Here is a 13368-nt window from a genome sequence, read left to right as displayed (position 1 = left end):
CAGGAGTGGGTGGGTGGGTAGGTGGGTGGAAGCGCTCCCTCAAACAAGCAGGGGGGAGAGAGATGGGATAGAGGGTTTACAGAGGGGAAACCAGGAAGGGGGAATAACATTTGAAATGTAAATAAATAAAACAACCAATAAAAAAAAGGACATACAAGGGACCCTTGAAATTCTGCTTCACAATCTTTGGGATCAGAGGGGTGGCACACTATGCCCAGTAATAATATACTTCCAAATAGCAATGAGTCATTGAAGAAATCAGGAAGATAATTTTAAAACAAAAGTACAAGTTTTCAGAACCATTGTAATAAAACAAACACAGTTCTAAGAACAAAATTTATAGATGAGTGCTCACATTAAAAAATCTGGATTAAATAAATATCAAATAATTCACTTTATGATCTTCAAAAGCAAAAAAGCCAAATCTAAAATTCGCAGAAGAATGAATACAGATCATGGCAAAAATGTATGAGATAGGGATTAAAGCAAAGTATGGAGAACTAATAAAACCTAGGCTAAGTGTCGGGTGCTCACCTTTAATCCCAGTGTGTAGGAGTTGGGTCATCTTTGGTAAAGTTCAAGGCCAGCCTAGACTATATGAGACCTTGTCCCAAACACAAGAAATTAACATTAAAAAAAAATTAAGAAAGAAGTCAATGAAACAAAGAACTGGTTCTTTGAAAAGACAACAGCCTGGAGAGATGGCTCTGTAGGTACCAGTACCTGCTGCTCAACCATGAAGCCCTGAGTTCAGATTCCCATCTATAACCCCAGCAGGATCTCTGGGGATAAAAATTCAGGCAGGCAGGCAGGCAGGCAGGCAGGCAGGCAGACAAAAAGGCACTGTTTATTATGACAAGGGAGGTGATAAAAATGAGAAAATATTTAAGTATGTCTGAGAGCAGCTAATGAATTAAAAGACCTATAGTAAGTGTAGAGCCAGGCACCCTAGAAGAGGGTCGTAATTCTGAACCCAAGAAGCTGAAACAAGGTACTGAATCTCCAGCTAGCTCGGCTACCCAGTGAAATCCAGTCTCAAAAACAAACCACAGTCAATCCTCACTTTAAAATGAGAAAAAGAACTTAGAGATACCTCTTTAAAAAAAGACATTCAAATGTCCAAGAACTATGCTCATTTTCACAATACCTCAAAGAAATGTAAATAAAACCACACTGACATGTGGACATAATGTTATTGTGCACTATGTGAAGATTCAAATGCTGATTTTTGTCTCCCCTATATCTGGTTGCAATCCTTATTCAGAGAAATCTCCTGTCTCAATTTTGTGTAAACATCAGATCCCCACTTGTTCCCTGATGTGTCAATAAAGAGATTAACAGCCAATGAATGAGCAGGAGAGAGAATAGGACTGGACTTCCTGCCAGCCAGGGGAGGGAGTCAAAGAGAAAAGAGAGGACTACTGGAGCAGAGAAAGCCATAAAATCCAAGTTATCTGGGGGATTTTGGCTGGGAGGTAGCCAGACTAGTTTAGAGGATTAGAATGGAGTAACTGCTCAATACTGTTGTGCCTAAAAGCTCGTTGCAGTCTCAACTACTTAAGAGTTAGCTGGGTAAAACAAAAACTGTAACGCACTTATTCAAAAACCACTAACACCGACATACAGCTGTTTTTGACTACTTTGTGGGTTATTTCTTCCACCCTTCTCTACCCTTTTTCTTCCAACCTTTAAATCCCCTAACACAAGATAAGAGAAAAAAAGAATAGAGAGGAAAGGAAAGAGATCCCTGAATAAAGTCAGACCAAGCTACCCTCAAACTCACAGAAACCAGCCAGCCTCTGCCTCCCTCCCAAATGCTGGGATTAATGGCATGTGTCACCATCATCCAGCATTAATCGTTATAGTGATAAAGTTCATAGCCCAGATGTTCATTAATTAACAGTAAAATGTAGGCTTCTCTGCATAGCAGAGTATTAGTTGACACATTACATAACACTTTATTCCATTTTATGTTCAACTAATACATTTAAAAAGACTAGCATTTCACACATCTGCTGTAACAAGTTCTAATCTACTAAGCCTAAACTGTCTTCATGTTTCACTGAACTATGACCTGAGGTTTTTTTATTAATCATTTTATACATTTACATTTCAAATGATATCCCCCTTCCCAGTTACCTCTCCACTAACCTCCCACCCTATTCCCCTTCTCCCCCCTCCCCTTTACCTCCGTGAGGATGCTCCTCCACCCATTCACCCACTCCCACCTTACCCCTCTAGCATCCCCCTATGTTAAGACATAAAGCCACCCTCCCCTCTCATCAATGTCAGATAAAGAAAGTTGGTCTGAGTAGAGAACTGTGTCTAATTTGCATTAAGGTGCACCCGAGAATCTAATTAGAATTAGATTAGTTTAGAATATAATATATAATATATATTAGATTCCCAGATCATTTTAGACTTTTTAACATTAACATATTTAAAAAACTGCTGGTGTTGAACATTTTCTTGTCTAAATCAGGTTAATATCATTTTCTGGATCACATACTGTGCTAGATGTTGAGAAATACTACCTTAAAACAATACCTCACTGGATATAAAATCAAGTGACTGAAAGAAAAAAAACGAAATGAGAAATTCTCAAACTATGGAAGCCATGTGTAGGCATTTCAAAATACTGACAAAGAAATAATATTGATTTAGGATTCTAAAATCAGGAGCAATATCTTTCAAAATAGAAACTTTGAAATATACAAACTAGCAGACTGCATTCTAAGAACTCTAGTACACTGGCCAGGGGAAATTCAACAAGTTAGACCTATACAAAGAAATGAAAAGCACTTGAAAAGGTAGGTATATCAGTAATATGACCCCACATTTTAAAATTCTGTGTCTATAGATAAGACGCATGTGTCATACATGTCTAAAAACAAATCTACTAAGAATATGCAAAGAGGAAGGTGCTGCTGGAATTTCCAACCCCAATAAACCCTTATTAAAAAAAACACACAATCCAGTTATTATAATTATTAGCTATATGTCTAGACTGAGCAGAACTAACACTATACTAAATTTATTCCCCAGCTACAAGACCCTAGTTAACTCGCAATTTCTCCTGGTCCAGCACAGCTTCTCCTCCTCCTACTCTCTTCAGTTCTCTCTCCTTCCCCTCTGGTACTCTTCTGCCTTTCTACCTGCACCCACCTCAAAACTCCACTGCCCAATCACAGGTTCTAGCCTTTATTGACCAATTAAAATGGGGAGGAGGGCCACAGAAGATCACCTGAGTATGGGATAGGACACTCATCAGCCGCAGCCACTCTTGAGGAAGCAGAATTAACATCAGAATACAAACAACATCTGTACAACCCACAACTGGAAGTTATGCTTGTGAAATACCATTATACATTATAAAGATGAACTTTAGAACCAAGAAGAAAATCCTTTTCACTTCAAGATTAGACAAAGGTTTTTTTTATTACCCAATTTTACAAATCATAAAAGTTAAACTGCTACTTGGACTTTATAAAAATGGTAAGCTTTTGCTTTCTGAAATTACTGTTAAAGAAAGTAAAGACCAAGACATTGCATTGTCTTGCAAAACAGTAAGCTCAAACAGAGACAAAAAGGTTTGAAAAAAATAAGGACATGGTGTCATCTATAATAAAGTGGATGAATCTGGGAAAAGATTAAAGTGAAATAAGCTGTGTATAGAAAAATAAATGCCCTATGACTTCAGTGTTGCGTAAAATTTAAGAGACAAGCCTGACTTTATTACTCTACCAAATATTTAAGAGTGTCTATAGAGAGTGAGATGGTGTTTAACAGAGGTCTGAGGAAAACATACAGGGAAAGGAGAAATGCTGATCTAAGTGTACAACATGTCAGTTAAAAAACATAAGATTTAGTGATTATATAAAACGATGACTACATAGTAGTGCAGTAGATATTTCAAAATTGCTAAGGAGAGGTTTCACGTAAGAATGGTCATGCACACATGGATGGAATCCCAGGGAGTCAGAAAGGTCAAGAAAGTGGGAAAGCACTGGGGATGATTGAGGTCTGAGTCTAACACACACACACACACACACACACACACACACACACACACACACACACACCACTATGTGAGGCGATTTTGAAAGTATCTAGAAGCTCACATTGTGTCTCACAAATGCACACAATCACTACTTATTGATTAAAAATAAAATGTAGCCTTGTATAATCAACAGTACACACCTGTAATCCCACCAACTGAGGAGACTAGAGCAGGTAGACTGTCATGAGTTGGGGCCTAGCCTAGGCTACCCAGCTAGTACTACAACAGCTAGTGAACACAGCAATGCCTTGTCTCAAAAAACAAAAACAAAAACAAAAACCAAAACCACCCACTAGGGGTAAGATGGCTCAGCAGATCAAGGTGTTTGCCATCAAGCCTGACTACCTCAGTTTAATTCCCTGAACCCACAGGACAAAAGAAGAAAAACCAATTCATCCAAGTTGTTCCCTCAACTTCACAAGCATGCACTCACTGGCACATGCACTCGTGAACAAACATATACGCACACAGACAATGAACAGAAATGAACTTAACAACAAGAAGGAACACTCATCACAATGTCAAAATGGACAATTCATGTATTATAGACTTAGGCAAGGGCTGTACTGAGTCACATGATTGATTACCTACCCTTTAGGTAACAGATTTCAGGACATTACAGTCTGAAGAGAGGGCTCAGTGGTTAAGAGCACTTGCTGCTTTTGCAGCAAGCCTTGGTTTGATTCTTAGCACCCACATGATCGCTCACAACAACCTATAACTCCAATTCTGAGGACTCCAATACTCTTTTCCGGTTCCTTGAGTAATACACATTCATGGGTGAACATACTATATATGCAGGCATGTCATACATACACATAAAAATAAATAAATCTTAAAAGAACACTTTCAATTTCATACACTTTTCTGTACTAACTTAAAAATTCTACTATAAGCTTCTATTGTCTTATAAATAGATAAAAACTAAAGAGCAGTGTGGGGGGTGGGGAGAAATTTTATTCCCAAAGAGGTAAAAGAATTTACTCTTAGATACTATGTTAAGTATCAAAGCAACCCAGTGAAAGTAGCCCTGTGTAACTGAAGACAGAGCAGAAGACTGCAGAGGAAGGTAAGTCTACTGCAATTTTTCAGTTCCTTTCAATACCTTTTTCATGTAAATTCCCTATTTTACTAACATGCTATTCTCTAATATACATCCACAGCATTGAGTCTCCCCACAATTTAAAGGTTTTTCTGTTTTATTTTGTGTGTTTGTTTTTTAATATTAATGGCGGGTTTATTGGGAGGCTGCTCTCTGCCACAAGGACCAAAACCAGGAAAGTCACCATGGAGAAGGGGAAGGTTGGGGAAGGGAAAAAGAAAGAGCATGTTCTCGAAGAGGGAAGAGGAAGAGGAAGAGGAAGAGGAGAATTATTGAAAGGTTTTAATTCCATTGCCTTAAAGAAGTAATATCTCTGATTCCAGCTTAGTATTTTTGCTTCCAGCATCAACTTCAAAGCTTATTAATAATTTCCATACGTAAGATAAAGCTAACACAAAACAAAAATAACAATAACCACCACTATCAATAAAAGGAAAAGAAAGTGACATGGGGGGAGGGGATACCAACCAGGGGAAGAAGTTGGGATTACCTTATATAATATTAAACAACATTCACTTTCAATTCATTTTTTTTTCAGGAATAACTGTATTTTAGGGTTTCAAATAAAATAAAAAAGTCTACTCAGAAATTTCCTACCATAATGAGTGATCTTAATTCACCAAGAAAAGCAAATTATTTTTCCTGGTCAGTACAAGATACAGCAAATAAAAGCATCTCATAGGTCTGCATTTATTTTATTTATATTAGAGTGAATGAGCACTCTATTCATTTTCCAGTAAATTAAGACTTTCCTTTTTCTTTTTCTTTTTTTTTTTTTTTTTTAGGTGGGGATCTCATTATTCCGTCCTGGCTGGCCTCAAATGAAGAGACATGCCTGCCTCTGCCACACATGGCTGGGATTAAAGGAATGTGCCTCCATACCTGGCTGAGAGATTCTTAAATAACAGTACTGTCTGTGTGTTTAAATGTGAAGAATCAGGGTGTGGGCATGTGACTGAAGATCAAAGGATAATTTTCCAGAATCAGTTCTCTTTGAAACTAAATTCGAGAATGTACAGAACATAGTTTTACCCACTAAAGTCTCTCCCTATAAATCACAATAACTTCCACAATCCTAGAAAAGATGTAAATTAAAATGGCTAGCAAGTTTCATGGTGGTACCTGTACAAATTGGTTTTCTTTACTCTGTGGAAGACAAAGGGAGGAGGGGATCTTAAGGAGTTAAACCACTACTAGCAAATACATTTTGTAAATTCATCCTTTAGCTTACCTTTTGTTAATAAGGACTAACTAGTTAGTCTGCCATTAACCAAGGTAGAATCTACAACAAAAATAAAACCAAAGTGCTGTAAGGAGCACAGAGAAAAATGAACATCCAAGATGAATTAACAATCAAGATGTTAAGATCTGATATAGAGTTTGTGAATGCAAGGAAAGCAGCAAATATGGACAAAAGTTTGTCAGTGTCTCTTCTACCATTTCAAGCTCAGAGAATAGTTATTGGAGAAATACAGAAAATTAAAAGTGTTTGAAAAATTAAGGGTCATGACGGAATGGGGTTAGATCATTAAAGACATTAAGGCACAATGTATCACAATGTTTATACCCAACCTTACAAAAGAGACAGTATTTAACTATGCAGTAAGAAAACTTCCCAAATAAACCATGGACCAGAATGGGTAGGAGGAAACAGTTACAGTAGCTGACTCCTTTAATGCTAGTGTTCCAGAGGTGGGAGGGAGGACTACCCTGAGTACAAGGACAGGCATGGCTACTGAGTGAGACCCTATTTCAAGAAACTGAACAGGAGTAGCAGGAGAGAACTAATAGGAAGTCCAACCAATTAATAATGACAGGCTACATGAGAGTACAAAATTGGAAAAGTGCTAAGCTTAATGGCACATGCCCTTAGTCCAGGCAATCAGAAGACAGTAGCAGATCTCAGTGAGTTGGAGGACAGCCTGGTCTACAAATGGAGTTCCAGGAAAGCTAGGATTGTTGCACAGAGAAACCCTGTCTTAGAAAAACAAAACAGTACAAAAATAAAAAAATAAATAATGGAAAGGCAGATCTAAATATTAGAGTTAAGAGGAAAGAAAGTTAAAGAGAACAAAACACACGAAAATGTACAGTAAAAACTGACCTGAGAATAGAGCAAGACACAGGACCATCTTCTTAGATTGAAAGAAAGGACCATCACTTTTGGAAACTAAACTGTTCACCCTAAGTTTCATTCTCTTCTGTTTCTACACTTATTCTGTATCTTAAATTTGTGATATTTTTTCTATGAAGAACATATCAAACCAGACACATTTTTCTAACAAGTTTAAAAAAACCTCAAGTATTCTAGTTTCACATTATTTTGAACAGCAGTTGTGAGAATGAAATTATCATAACCAGGTACACCACATAATAGGCTAGTAAACACTAGTGACTTCGGTTATCTCTATCTGAGGTCCTATAATTGGATTCTCGGTGTCTTGGTATTACTCAATAGCGAAGTCTTCTGCCGAACCTTGATGTAATAGAGCCTATACAGATGAAAGACAAAACCAGCTATATACAGTTCATCCTACTGATGGAAATTCATCTGACTCAGTAACTTCAGGTCAAACCTCTTGCAGCAGATAAGTCATCAGTAAGTAATAATCTACAAATTGAGACTGGAGGAAACCAGTAGTGGCATGCTTATCTAACAAGCCAGAGGACCTGAATTCAGTCCAAGCCCCACCAAAAAAAAATAGTAAATAAATAAGTAAGCAAATAAAAATTATGATCCAAGCTGAATGCATTGTTAGAAACAATTATATTTTCAAACATGGTCTTCATGAGGTCCAAGCTAACCCAGAACTAATCCTGAGTATTGATTATAATGAGGTCAAACCAATCTGCTTAGAAAAATTCTTTAAAAAAGGCACTTTTTGCTCTTTGTGGAAGGACCCGTATTCAATTCCTAATACCCATAAGGCAGCTCACAACTGTTTGAAACTCTGGGCAGAATATCTGATACCTTCTTCTGACCCTCTAACTCCAGCAGGTGGCCAGCAAGTGGTACAGAAGCAAAACACTTATAAAATAAATTTTTAACAAGCTGACACTTAAGTACCCTTAAAAGGTTGGTTTGTCTTTGATCTTTCTTTGTTTGTTTGTTTTCACAAAACAGGTCAGTACAAGAGCTACCATGAGTATTAACTGTGGTTGAATATAGCACAATATTAAAGATCTTCAAGTCAGTTCAGCATTTGAATCCAAACTGACCTTGATGCAAAGCACTTAAGTCTTTGAAGCAGTGGCTTCATATTCTATCAGCAAATCACTCAAGTTCTGGGGGTATTTCCTAATCCATCAGTGGGAACTATCATAAAAATTTTCTGGTGTATATATGTTATATATGTTCTGTTATCTATGCTATATGCGGTGCTACATGGAATATATGTTATGTTTATTAATGCCACACAGAATACTACACTCAGCACTCTTCTATTTCCTTGAATCAACACACCTTTTTTACATATGCTTATCAGGAAGATAAGAATTTACACATCTCAACAATCAAATGGTGAAGAAAAATACAGTAGCAGCTGTGACACCTTCAGTGCAGCAGCTCAAGGGGCAGAGGCAGATGATCTGAGTTGGAGGCCAGCCTGCACAACAGAGCACAGGACAGAACCTATCTAGGAAAAACATCAAAGAGAAAAATACAGGGAACAGCTTATAAGGAAGCATTAAGCCAAGAAGACTGATGGAGGCACAAATGTAGGCAAAGAACAGTTAGTTGGTTTTAAGGTAGGCCCTAGAACAGAGAACTTAATTAGTTATGCCTGGGCTGTGATTTCAATACTACTTTAAGTATGGGTACACTTCCTTTAAAAAAAATCTACATGGGCAATTCATCAGTATGCAAGCTTGGAAAATGTCATATTGAAGTTTCTTATATGAATTATTTATTCAAATGAAGCAGGTAATACAGATTCACAGTGACAGATTCTATGTCCAGTCAACTTTACCATCTCCTCACTTACCTATTCAATGATTAGAGTGTATAAGCACCCAAGTGCAGGACTGAGCACTAGGAATTCAATGATGGGCATGACAGGCCAGATGCTACTGTGGCGCTTACAATCTCATCTATTCATTAAAGCGCCAGTCATCTGACTCTACTACAAAAACTAGAAACAAAGAAAACTTGTTGCAGTAAGCTGGACAAGTGAGTTCATGCTCCTCGGAGGTATGAACACTTGCTACATTTCTAAATCTTGTTTTCCAAATAACTATTTAGTCTTCAGTCCTGGGCCTCACATTTTAAGCAGGATATTTGACAAGCAACACAATACAATCAAACAAACTAAACAAAAACAAAATGAAAACCCAAAGACTGTATCTTATAATTAAAAACAAAAACAAAAACAAAAACAAGCTTTTGGAAACATGACAGCTATCTTCCATGTTTTAAAGAACTAGTACGCATATTTGTTCTGTACATTCCAAAGCACTGTATGTGGAGCAAACACCCATAGATGTAGATTATTATTTCCATATGAAGACTTTTAACAATTCAAACTACTCACAATTAATCCACTTTAGATTTCTTTAGGGATGTATACTTTATAAAAGGCAAATTTTTCATTTATCCCTTGAAATAATAAAGACAAGTATTAAATATTACAGTTTAGAAAACTAAGTCGTCAATGGTTTTGCTAAGAAGCCTAACAAATCACGCAAGACAGAAAACTGGGCAAACTGTCTGAACTCAAGTCCAACACAGACTGCACAAACAATGTGTTCCCACCTACTGATGTAGTCAGCTGTGGACCACATGGCCTGCTGTCAGAAATGTTGACCAATATTACTGAAAAGCTTCTTCCAAAAGTGAACCCTTTGGAAATCCAGCTGGTCAAAACACACACCAGGAAAACTCTCCAGTGAGTGAACTTTCTATATGCTAGCTCTATGAGGACTGTAACTTGGTCTTTCTTCACTGCTGCTTTGCCCTGCCTAAACTATCACTGACATATAATATGTGCTTTCAGATATTTGCTTAAGCATGCACAGTCCTAATCACACAAACTCACTATATAGTACACCACCAACCTGAAACAAAAACAAACTTTGCTAAACCTTCCCAAATCTAAAAACACTCATCGTTAAAATTGCAATCACACACTTAAATGGCTATATAAAGTTATGAAACAATCTAGTCAATCCTAGGGGGCTAGTTTACCAAACCCTAAACCATAAAGTCTAGAAAGCCCAATTATGTTAGGTAATGTAAGAAGCTACAAGACCTAGAAAAAAAGTACTCAATAAAGTACTCAAAAGTCACTTTTAATTCACTCTACATAATAGATATGTATCAATATACACATTTTTTGAGACTATTATTGTATAACAATGGCTTACTCCAATTTCAAATTATATTATCCCTGCAAAAATTTCTGAACACGTTCATTAGGATTACTATTCCTTAAAAGACCTAACTTTACAGTGAGCATTTTTCAGATTTATAGTGGTCTGAGAATGCACTAAACATTCGCTTGATTACACTGCACCATTATATCCACTTACATATTGGCAACTGGGTACTGAACGTAACTGTCATTTTTCCCCTCCTTTTTAAAACCATGATTTTGAAAGATCAGATAAAAAAAACCTACCCAAGAATCTCTCTTGTATATCTTTTCTTCAAACTCTATTTCTATCAACACTACTTAAAATGTATTTCCAATATTAAAATAAACTTCACAAAAGCTGATTTTCCTATCCCCGTATTAATGAAACAACTGCAATCCTCATCTAACTCTGACATCACCTGATGGATTGCTCTTTAAAATTTAAGTCCCTGTATTGCAGTCCATTAATAAAGCACCAACAAAGGAACCTTTTCTCCATAAACAGGTACTAAGCCAAATTAAGCCAAACTAGCAATGCTGGAAGAGCAGAGTATTTTGCACAAACCTGCTAATATTTAAAAGCAACAAGTTAAAAACCCTCCTGCTCCAGCTAGTCGCTTGGTCCCTCCCACCCCCACAGGTGCGCACAGCACTCCCCTCCCCGCTAGAAACCCTTCCTCTGGCCCTGAGCTCTGGTCTGGGAAATGGACCGAGCAGACCAGAGGCGCCTCACTCCACTTTCCCTGCCTCCTATGGGTAGGGGAGCTGGACTCACCTGAGTACTGGACTGTAGGGACTGCGCGAGCGCCGCCAGCTGCTGCTGCTGTACGGGCTGGGGGATACGTCGCCGCCCCGCTCGTAGGAGCTGTGGCGGCTGTAGCTGGGCGAGCGGCGCCGGCTGTAGGGGCTCGGGGAGCGCGGCAACCGCCGGGAATAGGGACTGCTGCCACCTCCCGCCGGGCTGGGGGACTTGCGGCTCCGGAGGCTCTGCGAGGCCCTGTGGGACACCGGGCTTTCGTCCCGGCCTCCCAGCGGGCTCAGGGACCGCTGCCGCCGCCTGTAGGCCTTCGGTTCGCTCTTGTCCTCCCGGTAGGCCTTGGGCGGCTCCTTGTAGGCCGAGGGCGGCTCCTTGGACGACTTAGTCCGGCTGCGATGGGCCTTGAGGTCCCGATCCTTGCGGCTGCTACTACTGCTGGACGTAGCCGATGCACTTTTGCGGCGGCCGCCGCTGCTGCTGCTACTGCCGCTCTTGGCGGCCTCGGCCCGCTCCTCGCCGCTGTGTCCGTGGCGGCTGCGGGCCTTTGAGGCCTCGCTGCCACTGCGCGTCCCGTCCCGCCGCCGGTGCTCGCGATGGCGCTCCTTACTGCGACCGCTGCTGCTGCGGCGGTCCCGGCGCGGCCTGCGCTCCGACCCCTCCGCGCGCCTCTGCGTGCCGGAGGAGGAGGCCGGACTCCCGCCGTTGCCCCCCGTTCCCCCGGCAGCCGTCGCCGCCGTTGCCGCGCTGGCGCCCCCCAGCAGCAGCCCCTGCTCGGACTGGGAGCTTACATCCTCATACTCCACCAGCGGGGTCACACCCCCGCCGCTACTGGCACCGCCACCGCCGTCCTGCTGCGGCTGGGGCAGCGAGAAGACCCGGCGCTTCTCCGCCTCCTGCCCGGCGCGGGGCCCGCGGCGCCGCTTCTGCCGCCCTCCGGGGCGCCTCTTGCCTCTCGCCAGCCGCTTGACCTCCAAAGGAGGGCCCGGGCTGAAGCAGGAGGAGGAGGCCGCGGCGGCGGCGGCTGCGGCGGCGGCCGCGCCGGGGGCAGCCAGGAAGAGCAGAGGCGGCGGGGGCGGCGGCGGTTGCAGGAGCTGCGGCTGCAGGAGCGGCAACAGCAGCGGCGGCTGCTGAGGGGACAGGAATCGCCTCCGCTTGCGGCGCTCCTCCAACTTCTTCTCGGCCCAGCTCAGGCCCCCGCCTCCCCCCAGCGCCGTGTCCGAGCTGCTCGGCATCGCCTAGAGCCCGCCGCAGAGTGCGGCGCGGGTGCGGCCTCCTCCGGGGTCAGACCCTGGCCATGTCCCCCGCCGGGAAGGGGGACGGCAGCCGCGGCGGAGGGGTAGCGAGCAGCAGGGCCGGCCGGGAGTCGCGCCACGATAATCCGGGTCGGGACGCGCGTCCCCGTTTCTAGTCGCCGTGTGTGCGCAGAGGCCTCAGGGCCTGGTGCGGGAGGATCCTGTCCTCGGCAGAAAGCCGGCCGCACCCGGCGGCGGCGGCGGCGGCCTCGGGCTCCGGCGGCGCAACGCGGAAGTGCCACCGCGGGCCGCGCTTCACTCCATCGTCCTGACGTCGGGGGCGAGCTCGCGGGAGGGCAGTGGGCGCGACCACAGCACGCCTCCGTCGCCGGCCACTGCGCGTCCACGTCGTCTTGTGGCGGCGGCGACACCCCGCGGCACTCGGACAGGCCTGGGCCTTGCGCCCCGAGGGCACTGCGCGCAGCTTCCGGAGCGGGGGCGCGGCTCGCTGTCCTCCGCCCCTCCACGCGGGCTCCGCGCGCGCCGCTCGCCCCTCCCTTCACTCCGCGTTCTCCCTGCGGGAGGGCGACGCGACTGGCTGGCGGAGCCCTCACCGCGCACCACCCACTCGCCGCGTTCCTCAAGCCTTTCCCCTAAACCAAACGCTATGCCGGCGGCGCGCACGCTCGTCACGTTCGGGAACGCAGACGGAGAGTGGTGGCACCGTCGAGGGCGGTGCTGCGTGCTCGCTCCCGCCAGAACCCTGGCTGTCACCGGAAGTGACGGAGAGAAGTCATTCCACTTCCGGCAGAGGTGGGACGCAGAAGCGGGGTTAAAGAAAGGAGAGGAGGCGTGGGCTGCGCTGT

General features: G+C 43.0%; 1 protein-coding gene across 10 annotated transcripts in view; it reads right to left on the bottom strand.

The window, feature by feature from the left end:
• Window positions 1-12978, bottom strand: part of Cdk13 (cyclin-dependent kinase 13) — a 90818-nt gene extending 77840 nt beyond the window's left edge. For 4 of the 10 annotated variants that reach the window (XR_015640816.1, XM_087590678.1, XM_087590679.1 and 1 more), the window contains exon 1: window positions 11289-12978. Coding sequence is in view for 5 of the 10 variants with exons in the window: in XM_087590678.1 (XP_087446804.1) it covers window positions 11289-12502 (1214 nt within the window). In the remaining 5 variants the exon portion in view is untranslated. 10 annotated transcript variants of the gene reach the window in all.
• Window positions 12979-13368: the final 390 nt, after the last annotated feature.

Source organism: Rattus norvegicus, chromosome 17, assembly GCF_021556685.1.
Source record: "Rattus norvegicus strain SHRSP/BbbUtx chromosome 17, alternate assembly SHRSP_T2T, whole genome shotgun sequence".
NCBI lineage: Eukaryota > Metazoa > Chordata > Mammalia > Rodentia > Muridae > Rattus > Rattus norvegicus.
Note: the sequence above shows the minus strand (reverse complement) of the source record. Positions and strands in the feature narration are given on the sequence as shown.